This window comes from Musca domestica, unplaced genomic scaffold (genome assembly GCF_030504385.1).
Source record: "Musca domestica strain aabys unplaced genomic scaffold, Musca_domestica.polishedcontigs.V.1.1 1, whole genome shotgun sequence".
Taxonomy (NCBI): Eukaryota; Metazoa; Arthropoda; class Insecta; order Diptera; family Muscidae; genus Musca; species Musca domestica.
Genome location: NW_026712114.1, coordinates 10,793,615 through 10,816,668, shown reverse-complemented (window position 1 = coordinate 10,816,668; position 23,054 = coordinate 10,793,615). Strand labels below are relative to the sequence as shown.

Genomic DNA, 23,054 nt, shown 5'->3' with positions numbered 1-23,054 from the left:
ATAGGAAAAAAAAAGAAAAAACTCACACCTTAGCGGTAGAAATCATCGCTTTTGATATCGCTTTCTCATCGCGGAAGTTATGTCCTTCGGGAGGGAATGAACCACGCCCGCGATATTTTTAAGAGTGACAAAATAGTGTTTACAGCGTTATAATCACAGAAGTCACTTCCTCATCTCTGTGGACCAAATCCGTTTCAGGACATTTTGAGTCGATCTAGCGATGTCCGTCCGTACGTCTGGGTGGTCCGAACGATAACTGTCGAAGGGAGTATCCGATTTGGTCCAAACATGGTACATCGTAATATTATTGTCAAACTTAGATTGAGTTCGGAGATGGTCAATATCGGTTCACTCCTTCTGGTAAATCACCCACAAAAGTTCGAACTTTTCAAAAAATATTTTCCTGCACAGTAAGAGAAATGATAATCTGATTTCGTTCCAACTTTGCAAATCCTAATATTTCCATCAGTACAAGGTCAGGTGTGAAAATGGACAATATCAGTCTACTCCATCAAGTACCTCCCCCACAAAGGGTCAACATTTTGAATAATTATAACTCTCATAAAAGGCGAAATAACCTTGCGATTCTCTTCAAATTTCACACATCCCACATCTTAACCATTTCACTAACGCAAGTTGTGGTGTTAAAATGGTAGATATCGATCCTTCTGGTACCTCCACCACAAAAGCTCAGCGATGCTATTCAAACTTTGTCAACCGGACGTCTCATGTGAATATGGATTTGATCGATATATTCCTTCTTTATGAACAACAATTACTAAACTTGCTTCTTGTTTTTTTCCACTCGGTTTGTAGCAATATTGTTTTTTTTTTGCTGGGTGTGCGTGGTCAGTATTCTGTGAAACGAAAGAAGGTGTGTTTGTTTACGTTGTGCATTCATTTAACTGAATTTAAAAATTAAAATACGTAATATATTAATTTTATAATAGAATTGAATGGGAATTCCCCGCATTTTATCCTCCACCATAGTATGAAGGGTATATTAAGTTTGTAAGTATATACAGGGTTGCCCATATTCGACGGACCCATTTGGCAACGCCATAACTTTTGACAGAGATGTCACATCGCTTAATGACATGCCGCGTTTGAAGCGTCAGTCCAAGCAGATTTTTACCATGAACCAATAGACGCCACGCGAGCGCTCTGAAATAGTTGAAATTTACATTCAACAGAAGAAGTCAATTGTGAAAACTCAACGTGATTTTAAACCATTAAAAAATGTGAGAAGTGCGCCTTCTAAGAACACCAATGACGCAAAGAATGTTGCCTGCGGACAAGCCTCATCGATTGGAATGGGTCCAAAGGTCCGTCGAATCAATTCAAAAAGAGCCCAAAACGTGAATTTTTTAAAGAATTTTTAATAAATTCAATGAAAGCACAAAAGAATGTTTAATCAATTCAAAGAGAGCCCAAAACCCAAATTTTTTTAAAGAATTTTTAATAAATTCAAAGAAAGCCCAAAACGTGGATTTTTAAAGTATTTTAAAGAATTTTTAATAAATTCAAAGAAAGCCCAAAACGTGGATTTTTAAAGTATTTTAAAGAATTTTTAATAAATTCAAAGAAAGCCCAAAACGTGGATTATTAAAGTATTTTAAAGAATTTTTAATAAATTCAAAGAAAGCCCAAAACGTGGATTTTTAAAGTATTTTAAAGAATTTTTAATAAATTCAAAGAAAGCCCAAAACGTGGATTTTTTAAAGAATTTTTAATCAATTCAAAGAGAGCCCAAAACGTGGATTTTTTAAAGAATTTTTAATAAATTCATAGAAAGCCCAAAACGTGGATTTTTTAAAGAATTTTTAATAAATTCAAAGAAAGCCCAAAACGTGGATTTTTAAAGAATTTTTTAAAAAATTCAAAGAAAGCTCAAAACATGGATTTTTTAAAGAATTTTTAATAAATTCAAAGAAAGCCCAAAACGTGGATTTTTAAAGTATTTTTTAATTAATTCAAAGAAAGCTCAAAACATGGATTTTTTAAAGATTTTTTAATAAATTCAAAGAAAGCCCAAAACGTAAGTGGTCCCATACATCTCTATCTTCGCAGCAGATCTTGTGTAAGTGGAAATATTGGGATGGGTGCAATTTGAAGACAATCAGTTGCTAAATTCGCATTTTATGGAATCGTGGGGGGAGGTATCAGAAGGAGTGGATCGATTCTATCATCTTCACACAAAATCTTGTGTTCTGTAAAAATATTAGGATGTGTGCATTTTGAGACAGTCGAATGTTTTTTTTTTTTTTGCATTTTATGAATATTTTTGTTATTCAAAATGGGGTGGGTACTAGAAGGATGTCTTCCATCTTCACTCCAGATCTATTTTTAGTAGATATATTGGGATGTGGGAAATTTGAAGACAATTTGACTTTTTAATATTCATAATTTTAATCGTTGGTGGGGGAGGTACTTGGTGGAGTGAGCCGATTTTGTGGCCTAAAATGCAAATGTTACGATTTGCAAAGTTGGAACATAATCGGATTATCCTCTCTCTTTCTGTTCAGTAAAATATTTTCTTTGCAAATGTTGTTGGGGAGGTATCAGAAGAAGTGCCCTAATATTACCCATTTTCGAACTCGATCTATGTTTGGTAATAATACAACGATGAGTTCGTAATAGGAACTACAGCCTGTTACAGAAAATTGTATGTGCAGGTCCAGGTCTTCGTATAGGTACAATACTCACTGAAATTGTTTGGAATGTCGTATTTGAAGTTCGTAATGGATACTAAAACCAGTGACAGAAAATTGTCTTTGCAGGTCCAGGTCTTCGTATAAGCCCCATAAATCAGTACCTCCCTATATTCTGTATTTTTATGATATTAGGTACAATATTCACCGAAATTGTTTGAAATGTCGTATTTGAAGTTCGTAATGGATACTACAGCCTGTGACAGAAATTGTCTGTGCAGATCCACGTCTTCGTAGAGCCCACCTATAACGGTACCTCCCGATATTCGGTATTTTGATGATTTTAGCTACATTATTCACCGATTTGTTTCGTGTTTCGCATTTGAATATTATAACGGCTTATGACAAAAGTTGCCTATGCAGGTCCACGTCGTCGCATAGACCCTAATTTAACGGCTACATTCGGTATTTTTAAGATATTAACAGAATTTTTAAAGGATTTTTTTTTTGAAAATTGCCAAATTTGTTGCAAATGATGGAGGGTATTCAAAGATTGGCCCGTCCGAACTTATAGCGTTTTTACTTGTTTTATTTCAATTAGTCGGTCTAAACTGTAACTGCATTATTTTTCACTTGTCCATATCTGCCTATTTTAGATAAGTTTTTGCGCAATATTTTAAAAACATTGTGTCGAATATGAAATATCAAATCCAAATAAAATACAGGCAAGCAAGGAGAGGTGTTATCTGCATGTCAAAAAAAAAAATTAATGACGCAACTACCAGTAATGTATTTCATCATTTTCCTGTATTTTTTTTTTTTTTTTTTTTGTGTTGCACAGTGTTATTTAACTAAACAAATTAGTATTTATTTTTTATTATTTGTTTATGACAAAAATTTACAACTAAATCTCTTCTATTAAGATTTTTCCCATGCCCGATGCTCTTACATTTCCCGGTACTACAATATTGGAAAACTCTGTAGCATTAACTTCCTTTGGCTTTTCTTTCGTTTCAATCTCCTCTTTATCCTCATCCTTTGCTCTTGTTTTCGCCTTCATTTGTAATTTGCCAAAATTTTCGGCTGCTTTCAATATTTTATTTTTAACCAAACGATTGGGTTTAACCAGATCTGCTAAATCGTAATTTTTCAGTTTACCCTGCTCGGGGGTGGATTTTTTCGAAACGGTATTAGATTTATTTTTAATTTCCGTCTTTAAGGAACTTGAATTGGTTTTGGGTGTTGCTGCCTTTGAAGAATCCTCATCGATAATTTGCATTCGTCTAGAATGTGGTGATGGCAAATCTTCAAACATTTTTCGCAGCTCTGTTATGGCTTTGAGGGCTATCGAGTTCTGGGGATCCACTTCCAGGACATTGATGTACAGTTGATAGGACTACAAAAAAAACGAGATTTTTTTTTAACATCAAAATCACTCGAAATCTGTGTTATGTAACATAATCTACCTCCCTCCGCCTGCCATGGCCATAACTTGCCTCCGCTAAACGTAAACGGGCTTTAAGATTCTTTGGATCCAACGCCAAACATGCCTCACAATCCTTGATGGCCTCCAAAAATCGCTGTTGTTTTATATCTAAAACAGAGAGTAATTCACAAATATTATAATCCTTTTTCATATGTAATTCGAAATATTTTATTTGTAATTCGTAATAATTACTTTTTAATTCGTAAAATTTCAATTAAATTTCGAATATTCCATTTTAATTTTAATTGAATAATTTAATTTGTGATTCGTAAAATTCCATTTAAAATTCGAAATATTTCACTTATAATTCGAATCATTTTATTTATAATTCGAAAAGCAAATATGAAGCCTATGCAAAATTTTTGAATTACAAATTGTATAATTTGAGTTTCAATTGAAATAATTTGAATTTTAAATGCAAAAAAATCGAATTAAAAATTAAATAATTCGAATTACAAGTGAAATATTTCGAATTATTGTTTCGATTAACAAATGGAATTTTCGAATTACATTTAAAATGTTTTGAATAACAAATGGAAATCTCGAATTAAATTTGAAAGATTACTAAATAAAAAATTAATTCTCGAATTACATCTGAAAAAGTTGTAGTAAAATAAGAAAAACTATCTACTCACAGGTTACAGCTCGATTGTTGTAGGGACCGACTGCCTTCTCCGGATATACCTGTATGGCTTTAGTATACTCGGCCAATGCAAATTCATATTCCTTGGCACGAAAATACTCATTGCCACGCAAACGAAAGCTGCGGACGAAGAAAAGAATAATACATAAGTCCATTGTAAGATAGGGTGTAATCTTCAAGGTATCTAGATTTAAGCAAAAAAACCGTAAGTTCAGCCGGACCGAACTTTGAATACCCTCCACCATTTGGAATGCATTTGGCAATTTTCAAAAAAAAAAAATCTTTAAAAATTATATTAAAATCTTAAAACTACCGAATGTAGCTGTTAGATTAGGATCTATACGACGATGTGAACCTGCATACGCAACTTTTCTCATAAGCCATTACAATATTCAAATGTGAAACTTGGAAAAAAAATTCGGTGAATAATATAGCTAACATCATCAAAATAGCGAATATAGGAAGGAACCATTATAAAAAATACCGAATATCGGGAGGCACCGTTATATGAGGGCTATACGAAGACTTGGACCTGCACAGATATTTTTCTGTCTTAGGCTGTAGTATTCATTACGAACTTCAAATACCAAACTTGAAACAATTCTGGTGAGTAATATCGCTAAAATCATCAAAGTACCGAATATAGGGAGGTACTGATATATGGGGCTTATACGAAGACGTGGGCCTGCATAGACAATTTCCTGTGACAGATTGTAGTTCCCATTACGAAGTCTAAATACGTAGTTTGAAACTACTCCGGGCAATAATGACGCTAAAGTCATCAAAATACCGAATATTGGGAGGTAGCGTTATATGGGGGCTATAGCGTTATATTGGGTCTGACATGAGTATTTCGAGGAGTTACAAACGGAATGACAAAGTTAATATACCATCCATAGTATGATGAGGGGTATACAAATATATTATATATATTTAAAATGTTGATCCTTTGTGGGGGAGGTACCAGAAGGAATTGGCCGATATATTCCATCTTCACACCAGACCCTGGGTTAGTTTAAATATTTTGATGTGTATAATTTGAAGACAATTGGGCTCTTACATTAAATTTAAAAGATTTATAATTGTTTAAAAATTTGACCCATTGTGAGGGGGGTAGACCGATATTGTCCCTTTTCGCACCTGACGTAGCACCTATGCAAATATTAGGATTTACAAAGTTGGAGCAAAATCGGATTATCCTTTATTTTTCTGTGCAATAAAATATTTTTTGGAAAATTTTGACTTTTTGTGGGGGATACCAGAAGGAGTGGGCCGATATTGTACATCTCCGAACTCGATCTAAGTTTGATAATAATATTACGGATACTCCCTTCGAGACTAATCGTGCGCACAAGCCAGACGGATGGTCATCGCTAGATCGACCCCAAATGTCCTGAAACGGATTTGGTCCAAAGATACCTAAGGTCTAAAAAAGGGTTATTTGGGCACAATAGGGCACATACCAAATTATATATGCACTCTCTAGCCATATATAAAAAAATCGTTAAAAAACGAAACCGTTATAGGCAGGCTATAAGAAGGCGAAGACCTTCATACGCTATTTTTATACCCTCCACCATAGTATTTTGGAATTTGAAGTTCGAAATGGATGCTACATCCTAAGACAGAAAATGAGCCATGTAGGTCCACGTCTTCGTATAGCCCCCATATAACGGTACCCCCGATATTCGGTATTTTGATGATTTTAGCGGCATTATTTACCGGAACTATTTCAAATTTGTGTATTTGAATTTTACAATGAATACTACAGCCAATGACAGAAAATTGTCTGTGTGGGTTCACGTCTTCGCATAGCCCCCATATAACGGTACCCCCCAATATTCGGTATTTTGATTGTTTTAGCGACATTATTTACCGGAATTGTTTCAAATTTTGTGTTTGAAGTTCTAATGGATGCTACAGCCTATGACAGAAAATTGTCTTTGCAGGTCCACGCCTTCGAATAGCCCACATATAATGGTACCCCCGATATTCGGTATTTTGATGATTTTAGCGACATTATTTACCGGAATTGTCTCAAATTTGGTATTTGAAGTTCGTAATAGATGCTACAGCCTATGGCAGAAAATTGTCTGTGCAGATCCACGTTTTATAACCACCATGGTACCTCCATATATTCGTATTCTGATTATTTTAGCTACATTATAAACAGATTTTTTTTCAAGTTTCGCATTTGAATATTTTAATAGCTTGTGACAAAAGTTGCCTATGCAGGTCCACGTCGTCGTATAGACTCCAATATACGGCAACATTAGGTATTTTCAAGATTTTAACAGAATTTTTAACGGATCTTATTTATTTTTTTATTTGAAAATTGTTAAATTTGTACCAAATGGTTTAGAATATTCAAAGTTCGGCCTGGCCGAACTTACAGCTTTTTTCTTGTTTGTCATAGGCTGTAGTACCCATTAGGATATTCAAATAGGAAATTTAACACAATTCCGCTAATAACCATCAAAATACCGAAATTTTAGCCTTGTATCTCAATTCGTTCGAAACTTAGCATGTTTCTAACAGACAGACTGAACGACTGACATCGAATTAGATTTTTAAGCGGATCAAAAATATATATACTTTGTTGGGTCTGACATGCGTATTTCAAGGAGTTACAAACGGAACGACAAAGTTAATATACACTCCATACTATGGTGGAGGGTATGAAAATGTATATTAGGGACCAGCGGAAAGTCCCAAAATGACGAGAAGACCTCCTGTAAGCCTCTGACCCATGGAAGTGCTCTCTATGGCCTCCCATCCTTTAAAAACCCCTCGAATTAAAGGTGAATTAAGAGGATGAAAATAATTGCACATCGTCTCTCATGAGACATCAATGAAAAATTATCATAGGTCATTTATTTATTGAAGCAGAGTAAGATGTCTCCAATCTCAAGAGGTCTCCAATATCAAAGGTCTTCTATTTACGTTTTCTGTCCATTAAAATCGACCCAAGGTTCTTTTACATCTACAATGCCTCAAATCCATAGAATACGGCGTGAAAATGTGCAATATAGAAGGTATCATATCCCCATAAGACCCGGTAAAGCTCATGAATCCGAGGGTCTTCTATTCATAAAATATCTCTCGAAGGTCTTTTCTCACTCGAGGGAATTTTTTTTAATGAAAACATCTTTTAAGGTAAAACCATAAACTACCTTTTCAAAATAATTTAAGACCACACATATTGAAGTTTTAAATAAGGAGAATTCTCCAAATTGATATGAATTTCGCTGAAAGCTAAGGTAGAATCTTGAAATATTAGGTTTTTGAAAATTCCAACTAAAAAACTACAATAGTGGTACAGATAATATTGTGCGATTCTGGGATTTTAGAGATCTGCATTTTTGTACGCAGGTTTGTCTATGATAAATATTTTCAAAAAAACGTTTTTCGAAATTCATAGTATAAGGGTACGAAAAGTACTAAAAGTTACTAATGTACTTTTTTGTTAGGGGTGAAATTTTATATGGAAATCAAAGTTGGGAAGCATGGCTGATATCAAGAGTTGGTCTTCGAAATCTGTTTGTATGTATACTAATCGCACCAAATGGTACCAAAATTTGTATATTGTGTATGAAAAGAACTTAAATTGTGCATCTTGGTGATAAATTTTAAATTAGTTGGTGTATTTCGATTTTGTGTACGCAATGGTACAAAAATTGTCATAGATAGTAGGAATGTTATATTCCTTATTATTATGAATTTCAGAATTAAGTTCACTGTTAGTGTATGGCTTTTAGATGATTTAGAAAGTGTACGAAAAGTACTAAATGATTGATAAAGTTGGTATAGAGTGTAGGACATTTATAACAGACAAATCTTACTCTTCCGACAGTTTTTCCCTTTCAATATCACTAAGGGCATGAATTGAGCCCTTTCCATTTGCCTCCGCCTCTTCGAGAATCTCTTCGATCTTGGGATAGCTGGCTTTAATTTTTTCCAAATTTAAACGATTTTTTCTCTCAGTTTCTTCTTGGATACGTTCTTCGGCCAAGTCGAGGCGTAATATTTCTTCCTCAGCATCGTATTTATCCCATTTGCTGTAATCGGTTGATTTGATATGCTCTACTTTGGCATCAGCAGCATTAGTTTCATTTTTGTTGGTCTTTGAGTCTTCGGGTTTCTTTAAGGATATATGAGCATTTTGTCGTACGGGCGGCAAATCAAGTTCCGCACCCTTTTCTTTACTCAATTTTTGCAATGTTTTATCCTTGGTTTTGATTTCATGATTCCAATCCTAAAAGAAAAAATATTCAATGTCATGTTTTTTTTTTGGTTTGTAAATAATATCATAAAATCCCATCTCACATAAATCGGCTTCCATTCTTGTTCGCCTAAGGCTTCTCGTCCCCGAATGTGTTCCTCCACCCGAAATAGACGACTATGCGGCTTTAGTTCATGTAACTTCTCTTCAGCACATTTGGTAAGATCTGGGTAATATCCCTCCTCGCCGGATCTGAGGATGTGTACAATTCTCTCAATTTCTCGTTCGTCCTTACACTCGGCAATATATTGAAAATCCAAATGTTGTACGGGTATGCCATAGCGTTCCATCAAAGTTCGCTTAGGTTGAGACATATTTTAGTAAATTTGGATTTTAATGGAGAGTTTGTTGTTATGTTTTATAACTTGTTTTCAATTCGAGTGTCAGTTTTTTTTTAAAAAAAAATATAAACACTTCACAAACAAACAAATATTGTCTTGGTTACCGTAGCAAGGTTTCGTCGGGTTTAAGGGTTGCCATGTGAAAAATTTGGGGCCAAAATTGAAATAAGTGTATTAAGATCAAACGGTCTTCTTAGTAACGACCAAAATATCATCTAATAGAAGCCCAAGGGATGGAAGACCAGAAGGTCGAAAACGAGAAAACGGCCTTTCCCTCGAAGACGTGATGCGGAGAAGTTCTTCTCATGGTGGTGTCCGCTATTATACGGGAAAGTTTTGCAGAAGGAAGTTCGAAAAATTCGGTCAGAATTGAAAAAAAAAAAACAGTAAAGAAAGTCTTAAAGTTGGGCGGGGCCAACTTTATGATACCCTACACCACTTTGCTAATTTAGTAGAGCTCCGCATAACAATTAAAAGTATTTATGGGAGAATTCAATCATGCACGCAATGATTATAATTATAATTTAAAGTTCAAAGGACTAAATATGCCGAAGCATTTGTATCTTTTAAATTCGGACTTGTATTGCCCATTTGGTGCACAATTAATTTGAAATCGGATAAAAAAAAAGTATGGGAGCTATATCCAAATCCGAACCGATTTCGATAAAATTTGGCAAAGATATTTCTGAGCTGTGTTCGATATTTTTCTGTGAATATCGTTGTTACGGAGTGCATATTACGGCTGTGGGTAACAAATATAACAAATCGGATGAACAGTATGTATGGAAGCTATAGCTATATCTGAACCGATCTTCACCAAATTTGACATACTGGCTTCTAGACTCAATTCGGTCGTAAGTGCCAAATTTCATCCAATTTGGCCAAATATTAGACGTTTGGTGCACAATCAAAGGTAAATCGGACGAAGTTATATATGGGAGCTATACCCAAATTTGAACCGATCGTGATAAAATTTAGCAAATGCATTTCTGAGCTGTATTTGATATATTTTCCCAAATATTGTTGTTACAGAGTGCATATTACGGCTGTGGAGGACAAAAATAACAAATCGGATGTACAATATATATATGGGAGCTATAGCTATATCTGAACCGATTTCGATCATATTTGGCATACCTATTTTCAGGTCCAATCTGATTGTATGTGCAAAATTTCATACTATTCGGACTGATATTACACGTTTGGTGCACAATAAAAAGCAAATCGGACGAAGATATATATGCAAGCTATATCTAAATTTTGACCGATTATCTCCAAATTCAATAGGGTTCGTCCTTGGGCCAAACAAATGATTTGTGCAAACTTTCATCTGGATAGGGCAATAAATGCGAACTGTACTTTGTTTACAAAAATACATGGACAGACGGACGGACGGACGGACATGCATAAATCGACTCAGAATGTGATTCTATGCAGATCATCAAAAGGAACTGGGATTTCCAAATTTGGGCACGACACGAACGTGAACAATGGGTCTATCTCGTTTCCTTTTGCCTGTTACAAACAAATGCACAAAGACATAATACCCTGACCACCTTGTGGTGTAGGGTATAAAAAATCAAGTTCTGAAATTTGAAAATAGTTTCAGGTTTTTCTAGGAAATATTAAGAATTTTTGGATCTTTAAAAAAATCTGAAAATCTAAATTTGTCTCTGAGTTTCCCATGTTTATACCCTACACAACATAGTGGTAAGGGTATCATGTATTTTTGCATTTGTTTGTAATGTGGAAAAGGAAGCGAGATAGACTTATAGTTACTTTTGAGGATCTTCATAGAATAACTTCTTGAGTCGATTTATGCATGTCAGTCCGTCCGTCCGTTTGTCCATGTATTTTTGTGAACAAAATGCAGCTCACATTTATTATGCGACTGAGATGAAACTTTCCCAACAATATTTGTTTGTCCCAAGCACGAAACCTATTAAAATTAGTGAGAATCGGTTCAGATTTTGATATAGCTTCCACATATATCTTCAACCGATTTCGGTATAATTGTGCACCAAATAGCCAATATCAATCCAAATGATATGAGCTTTGACACATCCGACCGAATTTAGTCTAGAAGTAAGTACATCAAATTTGGTGAAAATCGGTTGAGATACAGCTATAGCTCCCATATATATGCTTCATCCGATTTGGGGTTTTAAGTCCCTCATATGCGTAATATACAGAAATAAGTGCCTACAATTTTGTCAAGACCGGTTCAGATTTGGATATAGCTCTCATATAAATCTTTATCCGATTTCATGTTTATTGTGTACCAAATGCCGAATATCAGCTCAAGTGTACTGAATTTTCGCACTTTTGACGGAATTCAGTCTAGAAGCAAGTACATCAAATTTGGTGATAATCGGTAAAGGTATAGCTCCCATATATATATTTTACATCTGATTTAGTGTTAAAGTCCCCCCGTGCATCAAAATCTGCTAGAAAATATCTCTGCCAAATGTTATCGAGATCGGTTTAGATTTTTATACGGTTTCGATATACATCTTCATCCGATTTTACGGTTATTGCTGGCTATCGTTAGAGCACTCCAGCCTTAAAATGTGAATAAAACTTTTGTGTCTCGCAGCATCGCTCGTTACCGCGAAACTGGTAGCGTAGCCCGACGTCAAGGAAGAGGACGAAAGAAAACAGCAACATCAACAGAAATGGTTCGAAAAGTAAAGAAGCGATTTGATCGAAACCTGCGTCGCAGTGGCCGAAAAATGGCTCGTGAGTTGAGCATATCGCAATATTCCATTTGGCAAAACTTGAAAAATTAGCTCGGGGTGAAGCCATTGAAATTCCAAAAAGTCCAAGAACTTGCACCGCAACAGAAAGAAATTAGACTCAAAAGAGCTAAGATTTGCTTCGCTTGGCCGAAAGTGGTGAGCCGATGAGAAAACATTCGTTGTCCAGCAGTTAGTTGCAGTTTGTTGTAAAAAAAATGATCGTATTTACTTGCCAAAGAGGTCAGCTGAAAATGTGCACCTTCGGTTGGCCACCAGAACTCAAGCACCGGCTATGGTGTTGGTGTGGGTCGCCATAACAGCCGATGGTCGCTCTCCGCTCGTATTTATCGACATCAGAATAAATACCGAATATTATCGCGAAAATATCCTGGAGCATTGGGCATGCAAACATTTTGGCCGCAGATCTTAGACATTCCAACAGGACTCAGCAGCAAGCGCACTCAGCAGCAAGCGCCACCCAAGAATGGTTACAAAATGAGGTTCCTCGCATCATTTCCAGCGCACAATGGCCACCAAAATCTCCGGATACCAATCCGATGGACTATTGTGTCTGGAGTATTTTGTAAAGCAAGGATGGCACTAAAAATACCAAAGTGTCGATCACCTTAAGCAAGCGCCTATGCGGGAAAGGGCCAAAATACCGCAGAGCAACATTCGGGCAGCATGTGAAGGCTTCATTGGCCGCTTGAAACCCATAATTCGTGCCAAAGGTGACCAATTCGAACAAATCTAAACTTATTCTAAAATTTGATGCTATTTCCGACATTTTTTGCTTTCATCCAATAAAATTTAAAAAAAAAAAATGTAAAAATTAGGCCGTTTGACTTTGTTGCAGGTTTTTTATCTCACTCTGTATATAATATCAGCACAAATCCGATAGATTTCTTCATATTCAAGTCATATCATGCACTATACAGCAATTTTATTTGGCACTAGAGGTACAAAATCCGGCAGAATGATAAGCATTCAAACAAGGTTCATAGTTGTTATGATCTACTTCACACAAATTCCCGTAAATTTTTTACGGGAGCTCTACTAAATACACATAGTGGTGTAGGTTATCATATAGTCGGCCCTGCCTTTTCTCACTGGTTTTTATTTTAAATTCGTCTGAAATTCTTTTTTGTGAACCTTATTTTTCAAAACTTTTAGATATCGTAGGAAATGACCATAAAAATTTTGTACCTCTTTTGCAATCGAATTGGAATTGGAAACTTGAGTAGGGATTCGGACTGGATTTGGAAGAAAATATAGATTTTTTTTCAAGTTTGTGCAGAAACTTGGTAAAGAGGGCAGGGAAATGTTCGACGATTTAAAAATTTGGAACATCGTTCCAATTTCTAAGAAAAATTTTTAAAAAACAAATTGTCAACTTGTCTGAAATTTCATTACGAATCCTCAAAAAACGATTTCAGAGCATTCAGCAAAAATTGCTAGTTGAGTGACCACTGTCCACACATAGCTGTATTTGTTTCACGATCGCCACATAGGGTGTTCATTTTTAGTTGTGTGTGTATTTTATTCCATCCACTCGTGCTCAGCAAGGTTCTATGGTGTAATGGTTAGCACTCTGGACTTTGAATCCAGCGATCCGAGTTCAAATCTCGGTAGAACCTAAAATAAATTTTTTCTAGTAAATTTTTTATGTGCAGTATGACCAGTAAAATTTCCCACTAAAATTTTCTCACCAAAAAAAAGGAATTAAAAAAAAGAAAAAAAAAACTTAAATAAAATATCCACTTTTTCGGCCACAAAGGTTTTTCGAATACATTGAGCGGCAAACTTCAATTGTTACAGTAAAAACCGAATAGATCAGAAAAGTTCGTCTGGGTCGAACTTTTAATACCCTCCACCATATGCTAGTATATTTGCTACATACTGGGAATACAGACTTCCACTTTTCAGCAAGTTCGGTTAAAAATTGTGTCTAAAACACACAAAAAAAACCTTAAGTCTACCGGTACCGTTATATGAGCGGTATACAAAAACGTGGACATTCAATGTCAACATTTTTGGGTGTTTTGGGTGCTTTCCTTCAAAAAACTTTTGAAAACTGTAGAATCGCATCTCACCAAAATATTCTACAAATTTTTTCGAAGTAAAAGACTTAACTAAGAGCCTGAAATCGTTAAAAATAGGAAATATTGAGATGTACCCAGTCTGGAGTGGCAGATGATGTTAATTTCGCGTTTTATGAGCTTCAGGGATATCCAAAATGTTGACCCTTTTTGGGGAGGTACCACAAGGAGTAGACCAATATATTCTGTCTTCACACCCGACCTTGGGTTTATAAAAATATAGCATTTTGGGTAATTTGAAGACCATCGAACTCTTACATCACATTTTATAAGAGTTTTATTTATTCAAAATTTTGACCCTTTGACTTTTGACACCTAGCAAATATTAGGATTTGCAAGGTTTGAACAAAATCGGATCATTATAATTATTCAAAATGTTAACTCTTTGTCGGGAGGTTCTTGATGGAGTGGACCGACATTGCCCATTTTCACACCTGACCTAACACTGATGCAAAATTCAGTATTCTCAAAGTTGGACCAATATCGAATATTTCTATGTTTTTCTGCGCAGTAAAATATTTTTATACCCTACACCACAAGGTGGTCGGGGTATTATGTCTTTGTGCATTTGTTTGTAACAGGCAAAAGGAAACGACATAGACCCATACTTCCTTTTGATGATCTGCATATAATCACATAGTATATGGAATTGTGCACATACAACCAAATTAGGCCTGAAAATAAGTGTGCCAAATTTGATCCAAATCGGTCCAGATATAGCTATAGCTCCCATATATATTGTTCATCCGATTTGTTATTTTTGTCCTCCACAGCCGTAACATGCACTCTGTAACAACAATATTTGGGGAAATATATCAAATACAGCTCAATAATACATTTGCTAAATTTTATCGAGATCGGTTCAGATTTGGATATAGCTTCCATATATAACTTCGTCCGATTTGTCTTTTATTGTACACCAAACGTCTAATATTTGTCCAAATGGAATGAAATATGGCACTTACGAACGAATTGAGTGTAGAAGCTAATATGTCAAATTTGGTGAAGATCGGTTCAGATATAGCTATAGCTCCCCTATATATTGTTCATCCGATTTGTTATATTTGTTACCCACAGCCGTAATATGCACTTCGTAACAACGATCTTCAGGGAAATACATCAAATACAGCTCAGAAATATCTTTGCCAAATTTTATAGAGATCGGTTCAGATTTAAATAGAGCTCCCATATGTATATCTTTATCCGATTTCAAATTATTTGTACACCAAATTGGCAATACAAGTCCGAATTTAAGAGATACAAATGCTAAGGCATGTTTAGTTCTTTGATCTTTAAATTAAAATTATAATCATAGCGTTTATGACTGAATTCTCCCATAAAAACTTTTAATTGTTATGCGGATCTCTACTAAATTAGCAAAGTGGTGTAGAGTATCATAAATTCGGCCCGACCGACTTTAAGACTTTCTTTACTGTTTTTTTTTTTTTTTTTGAAAATGTCGATCCAAGGGGGGGGGGGGGTGATACCAGATGTGTGGACCGATATTGCCAATCTTTGAACTCTATCTAAGTTTAATAATAATATTATGATCCCTTCGATAGTTATCGTGCGCACCAGCCTGGCAGACAGACGGACGGACATCGAACTCCTGAAACGGAGTTGGTCCAAACAGACCTAGGGTATAAAATCGTTATTTCGATGAGGCAAGTTTTGGCGTCTTACAAACGAACAATTTTCGCAAATCATTGAATTTCATTTTCAAAGTACATGCGCGCCTCTTCCATTCCATTGATATACCGGCCGAAAGAGTACGCAAAATTGGACTAAGCCGATAGACCATTTGTTTAGACCATTTCGGTAAACATTTGCATGAAATAACATTCAAGCATTACATTATTTGGACATTAGAAATCACCCTTTATAGAAATTAACAAAAATGCTACCATTATGTTAATGGTCAACCACCATTATCTTGCCGCCTGTACATTACGATTTTTCTGTTATTAACATCGCATATAACAGATGAAAACAAACATACACACATACCAATATGTCTGCCGGCAATGCTAGTGTAGAATGAGGCACATACACACACAGCTGGCAAGATGGTCTGCTGTTAAAAAGACTTTCACCCCACACTGCTCTGTCGCAATGGTTGTTTTTCTCTCTTTTCACCACACCTTGAAGTGGTAAGTTTGACAATGTTCCGTTAACTGGTTCTATGGTGTAATGGTTAGCACTCTGGACTTTGAATCCAGCGATCCGAGTTCAAATCTCGGTAGAACCTTGGTAAACTTATTCAGATGCACTAAATCGATTTCCCATAGTCGATATTTTGTAAAAATATAAAATATGGTATAAGAATTAAAAAAAGATTTAATGAAATATAAGTAAATCGAGATAAAAAAAATCCACATAAAAATTCATAAATTTAAAAAAATTCTTTGTGACTATACGAACATCCATGCGAAAGAAAAACAATATTCACAATGGGCTTATATTTATTTTTTTTAATAAAATTAAAATTTCTAAAATCAAATATGAAATTAATTAGATTTTTCGTTCGCAATCACATCGTCATGAAGAAACAGACCCCTAAATTTGGGATTGGTACAAAATATAAAAAAAAATTTAATTTCAAAACATATAAACTTTTGTCTTATATGTATATAAAAAATAATATCTCAAAAAACTTTCACTGGGATTTAGCAGATCCTGCGCTATACGGTTCTATGGTGTAATGGTTAGCACTCTGGACTTTGAATCCAGCGATCCGAGTTCAAATCTCGGTAGAACCTGTCTGAAAATGACTTTTTATTATATTGTATTTTAATATAATTCAATTTTTTCCGAAACAAAAACTTCTTATTGAGTTATCAACTAATATTTAAGTTTTAAAACACATTTAGGAGTACTGAAATAAACTGACCAAACGTTGTTTTTATAAAAACGACAATAAAGGGATTAAGCCTGACCATTTTGCAACAACAAAATACTATGGTATCCTGAACAAACAAGCCAACACTGTTCTATTAATAGACATGGTACGGTCGACGAAGGGGTTTTTATTGCAACAGACAAAACCAACTTACATGGTTATGCTACGTCGTTCAGGTAGAACGAAAGCATAATAAGTGGAGAAAGATGTAAATGTTTATAAGTGCTTACGATCTCGTCACTTGGGTATTTTTAAAATAACATCAGGGGAGAATATCCCAGACAAAAAAACAAGGGAACTGTTGAGCATTGGTGGCTCTTTCCGAAATCTAGGTATTCCCTGCCTTACCTCCTCCAAACAAACAAACAAAGAAACATTACCATCGTTCTCCACTAATAAACAAACGTTGTTTTTATAAAAACAACAATAAAGGGATTAAACCTGCAACAACAAAATACAATGTGGTCCTGAACAAACAAGCCAACACTGTTCTAAAAATCCTACAAAATTATTTTGCGAGGCCTCCATGGTATTCAGGATACCTTCTCGAAATTACATTGCTGATGACCCCGTATTAATAAAAATGTAACAACCTGTTCCAAGATATCGAAAGAACACGTTTGCACACATTTTACACTACAAGCAGCTGATTTCCGTTCCTCTAAAAATCGATCAGAACGAAAAAACGCGAACGAAACCGTAAGCAATTCAGTGTAATTTCAGTGATTGCTGTCGTCTAATTATAATTCAGGAGAATTTATTCAACATAAACAGGGTTTAAAAGACAGCACCTATTGAAATTAACCTTAGCCTTTCAGTGCATTTTAAATTTTTTGAATTTTAACCTAACAATATTTTTTCTAAATAAACATTTTTTCTAAATAAAATACCAAATGGATAAAAAGCGATTTTTATCGCATTTCATACAACGTGGAATTTTCAAAAGCAACACTGAACTCACAAATGATTATTTGTTTTTGTTGGCTAAAAACCGAGCTAAGCAGTAGCAGTCATGTTGCTGTTTTGGTGCTGAGCTATTTTGATGCTAAGGCTAATTTCATTTTAGCTTCAGCCGCTCACTGCTATTTTGCCTTTGCTGACGTTTTCAAGTAGCATTAGCTCTCTTGGCTCAATCTTTTTGTAATGTGTTGCTCTTTATTGGCGTAGCTCATTGATGGGCTACATATTTTGAAGATTTTTTAGCAGGCAAGGCTGAAAAATTTCAGTGCTATTGCTAATTTGGCGTTAGCATTGCAAACCCTGAACATAAATTTAGCTATGATTGAAAATGGTAAAAAAAGGTGAGTAAAAATAATAAATACAATTATAATATGTCAATAACAAATATAATTTTTATTTCCTCAATTCCAGCACGAACAACTCATCCACTACACAGCGGCGGGCACTAGTTGATAATATGGATGAGAATCCTGAGTTCGCCAGAGAAGTATCGATATTTGGAAGCAGCAAGCTCCACCACATCATCCATAAAATATGGAGCAACAGAAATATTCATTTTTCACTGGTCACAGTCACTGGGTAACTCGAAATGTTATTTTGTTTGTTTATCTACAATTTGTTTGTTTACAACTGAACTGTCAGTTCAGACAGAGTCAGCTGACGTCTGGTTGTAATTTTTACAGCTTTTTGTTTAATTTCGCGATTAATTTTTCCAAAGGTATATTTAGCAACACTGAGTCACGTAAGGATATGCGAAAGAATGGACGAGTTTTGGTGGAACGCATTCCGATACGAAAGTGAGTGAATGCTCATTTATTTTTTTTTTTTATTTACAAAAATGACTTGCGTCTAAATATAAATAATTATTAAATTTGAAACAATTCCGGTTAATAATGTCGCTAAAATCATCATAATGCCGTTACAGCCTATGACAGAAAATTGTCTGTGCAGGTCCACGTCTTCGTATAGCCCCCATATTGAAGACGTAGACCCGCACAGAAAATTTTCTGTCATAGGCTGTAGTATCTATTACGAACTTATAATACCAAATTTGAAACAATTCCGATGAATAATATAGCTAAAATCATTAAAATACCGAATATCGGTAGGTACCATTATATGGGGGCTATACGAAGATGTGGACCTGCACAGACAATTTTCTGTCATAGGCTGTAGTATCTATTACGAACTTAAAATACCAAATTTGAAATAATTCCGGTAAATAATGTCGCTAAAATCATCAAAATGCCGAATATACGAAAATATACGAAAACGTGGATCTACACAGACAATTTTCTGTCCTAGGCTGTAGTATCTATTACGAACTTAAAATACCAATTGGAAACAACTCCGGTTAATAATGTCGCTAAAATAATAAAGATATTTCGAGGAGTTACAAACGGAATGACAAAGTTAATATACCCTCCATGGTGTGGTAGAAGGTATAAAAATATGCAAATTTTGATTTTTGGAAGTTATAAGAAAATTAAAATATTTTCTTTAGCTGCACGAGTTTTGCTTGGAGCTACTGTAAGTAATTTTTTGTCATAGGCTATAGTACCCATTACAAACTTCGAATACGAAATATGTAACAATTCCGGCGAATAATGCCGTAAAATCATTAAAATACCGAATATCGGGAGGTACCGTTATATGCGTGATAACGAATAGTTGGAACTGTATACGAAATTTGGAACAATGAGAACTGTTCCATTCAGACAATGTCGAACTGGTTTATTTTAATTTTACAAAAATTCTCTCTCCAAAATTACCACACATATTTCAAAGCAAGTCGATTCCTTCAAGTGGCTGGAACATAACAAATTTTTAATTTCATTAATATTCTGATGTGAAATTCACCCCTTTCATACTGGCGCATATCGATTCTACCACACTACAATATTTTCCTCGCATGGTGACTAACTTTTCAATACAACTCTGTATTAAAGAAATTTAACAAAGACAGAAACCAATTTATTGACGTGTCGTTAATACAGTGTTCAGAGTACTGCATTACCATTGTGGTCTTATTATACTTACCTACCACACAGACAGACACTCACTCACCGTCAGTCATGATGTGATGGTTGGTTGAATAGTACATTAAAATTTTATTTTCATTGTTTTTGGAAAGCCGCAGGAAACTTTTTCATTTCATTTTATAATATTTTTTTTTTTAAGATTCCAAAATATTTCATTAATAAAAAATGGATAAAGTGTACAAAAAATTGTTTGCGCCCAACGTGGGGCTCGAACCCACGACCCTGAGATTAAGAGTCTCATGCTCTACCGACTGAGCTAGCCGGGCAGTTAAGGAGTTGGTGTCAAATAGCGTACACATACACAAGGAAATAGGTTCCACGCAATGCCCCTCTTTTATACTGAAATTCATTAACATCAACTGTTATATTTGAATAAAACGGGCTTTCTACTTAGCGTAAAACAAAACCGCCTTTCCTTTCCCATATTCAATACATCTTTATAATGGGTGGTATATTGGTCTGTTCCAGAACTGCAAGAATGAAAATCTTTTTACAACGATAACCGATTTTCCCTTTATGATATCGAAAACAATTGCAAAACTAGAAGATTCCTGTAGGCTCTGGAACAGGGCATATATTAAACTCTTCATTCGATTTGAAACTTCTCTTATAGACCCCCATAATTGTATATACATTTATTGAAAATCAGAGCCATATATAATTGATTTATAACCCCAATAAAACGGTACCTCACGATTTTCTATTTATTAGAGGCATATGCCCCAATTTTCAACTACATCAGATGTCTCCAAAAAAATTCAATATTCAATTTAATATGGATTTCGAGAATTGTCGGTTTGGTCGAAGGTACACCAAATAGATGTAAGTGTATTATTATAACATGGAGAAGGAAGTGAGATAGACCCATAGTTACTTTTGAGGATCTTCATAGAATCACTTTCTGGGTCGATTTATGCCATCCGTCCGTTCATGTATTTTTGTTAACAAAATGCAGGTCGCATTTATTATCCGATGTAAATAAAATTTTCCAATTTTCCAATTTTTTCCAGATATAACTAAAGCTCGCATATACACTGTCTCAAACAATTGTCCGTACCCCATACAACTGGAAGTATATTTGATTATAATTCGAAAAATACTTTCCCAATTGAATGTAGTAATCTTTTTTTTTAAGGGCCAACAAGTAGTTATAAAAATGCCAATTAATATTAAAATAAAAAAAGATTCACTTTTATTTTTAACAACAAATTGAAAATAATTCTCAATATGAACTCCAAAAATTGTCCGTACTCTATAAAAAAATTTACATATGTATTAATGAAATGTGTATTATATTGATGTTTGATGTCCTTAATATTTAGTGTGGTATCCTTTAGCAGCGATTACGCCTCTTAAGCGATTTTTCATCAATAAAGCCAGTTTTTCTGTGGTTTCTGCACAAATAGCCCGCCATTCTTGAACGATAACATCTTTCAGCATCTGCTTATTAGTAATTTTATGTTGCCGAATTTTTTTTCTAAAATACCCCATAGATGCTCTATGGGGTTTAAATCTGGGCTCTGGGGAGGATGGGGTACCACTTCCTTAACGTTGTAGAGCAGCCATTCTCGCACAACCATGGAAGTGTGCTTTGGGTCGTTATCGTGCAAGAATCGATAATCGTCTTGTATACCCAAATTAGTGGCGCTTGCTTTTAAATTTTCTTTTAAAATATTCAAATACCTAAATTTGTCCATCGTGGTTTCCACAAACACGAGATTTCCCACACCTCCAGCTGCCATTGAACCCCACACCATCACCGTGTTTCACTGTTGCTTTTAAGTGCTTTAACTGCAATGCGGTGTTTTCTTTTCGCCACACAAAACGTCTTCCATCCGACCCAAAAATATTAAATTTACTTTCATCAGTAAATATAACAGTTTTCCAGAATTCGTCAGGTTTGTCTACATATTTTTTGGCATACTCCAAACGCTGTTTTATATCCTTTTTTGAAATGAAGGGTTTTTTGCGTGGAACTCATGCAGAAAGTTCCGTACCGTTTGTGCGCTTAAAGTAACGTTTTCATCTTTTTGAACATTTTTAGCTATTTCCACAGCACTTGTTTTTGGTTCCAGCTTCACCATCCGGTCGATCTTTCTTCCTAGTCGAGTGTCTATGATTTTTTACGACCTCTTCCTGGCGCAATTAAGAGTGAGCCTGTTTTTTTTTATAATTTTGTATCACATATTGTACAGATGATTTTGGTCTGGAAATATTTTTAGCGATGTCAAGATAACTTTTGCCTTCATTGTGCAGTTTAATAATCAATTCTTTGATGGCAATAGGAATCTTAGTATGATTTTTATTATTTGAACTCTTATTCAAACTCTTAAAACGCACTATTCAGACAAGCCACTTTATAAGACTGGACAATTGTCTAATTTTACCTCAACTTCAAAAATGAATGATCCGTTATATTAGAGAAATCTATATTTCTCTACATAATGATCCGATTTTATAAAAACAACAAAAAAAAAAGAAATGACCCGTTATATTTGAATTCTGTCGTACGGACAAATTTTTGATTTTACTTTTTTGGACTTTTTGTTTGTATTTCCTATAAAAAAGTAATGAAACATGATTGTTTTATTTTTGTTGGCAATTATTATAAACAATTGTTTTAAATTAAAAAAACATATTTTACACGAATAGGGTAACTATTTTTTCGAATTATAATCAAATATATTTTCAGCTGTATGGGGTACGGACAATTGTTTGAGACAGTGTATATGTTTCATTCGATTTAGTGTTTAAGTCCTTCACAGCCTTAATATGCATTCGACAGCAATAATACATATTTGGTATCAGGTATCGGATACAGACCAGAAATACCTCTGGAAAATTTTTTTCGAGATCGGCTCAGATTTAGATATACGCCCATATATATCATCAACCGATTCCCGGTTAATTTTG

The 23,054-nt window shown here is 34.8% G+C and overlaps 2 protein-coding genes and 4 non-coding genes across 6 annotated transcripts in view; 3 read left to right on the top strand and 3 right to left on the bottom strand.

Annotated features, from left to right (window-relative positions):
- LOC131800507 (uridine phosphorylase 1-like) overlaps nucleotides 1-23,054 on the bottom strand; it is a 74,543-nt gene that overhangs the window by 16,541 nt on the left and 34,948 nt on the right. The window lies entirely within an intron of this gene.
- On the bottom strand, nucleotides 3,513-9,459 carry LOC131800902 (sperm-associated antigen 1-like). The gene is made up of 5 exons (XM_059118772.1): nucleotides 9,107-9,459; nucleotides 8,623-9,035; nucleotides 4,773-4,900; nucleotides 4,118-4,245; nucleotides 3,513-4,047 (listed from the first exon to the last, which is right to left on the bottom strand). Exons 1-5 carry the CDS (start codon nucleotides 9,374-9,376, stop codon nucleotides 3,556-3,558), a joined length of 1,431 nt encoding a protein of 476 aa, XP_058974755.1. The 5' UTR covers nucleotides 9,377-9,459; the 3' UTR covers nucleotides 3,513-3,555.
- On the top strand, nucleotides 13,707-13,778 carry TRNAQ-UUG (transfer RNA glutamine (anticodon UUG)). Its single transcript has one exon. It is a non-coding gene; the product is annotated as a tRNA-Gln (tRNA).
- Nucleotides 16,417-16,488, top strand: TRNAQ-UUG (transfer RNA glutamine (anticodon UUG)). The gene has a single exon. It is a non-coding gene; the product is annotated as a tRNA-Gln (tRNA).
- On the top strand, nucleotides 16,928-16,999 carry TRNAQ-UUG (transfer RNA glutamine (anticodon UUG)). The gene has a single exon. It is a non-coding gene; the product is annotated as a tRNA-Gln (tRNA).
- On the bottom strand, nucleotides 20,335-20,407 carry TRNAK-CUU (transfer RNA lysine (anticodon CUU)). The gene has a single exon. It is a non-coding gene; the product is annotated as a tRNA-Lys (tRNA).

What these genes read in the sequence shown, in the direction of transcription:
- LOC131800902 (XM_059118772.1), bottom strand. Translation starts at nt 9,376, where the DNA reads ATGTCTCAACCTAAGCGAACTTTGATGGAACGCTATGGCATACCCGTA. An exon ending in CAACAATCGAGCTGTAACCT is followed by an intron (nt 4,246 to 4,772) that starts GTGAGTAGATAG and finishes TCTCTGTTTTAG; the next exon opens with ATATAAAACAACAGCGATTT. An exon ending in GCCATGGCAGGCGGAGGGAG is followed by an intron (nt 4,048 to 4,117) that starts GTAGATTATGTT and finishes TTTTTTTTGTAG; the next exon opens with TCCTATCAACTGTACATCAA.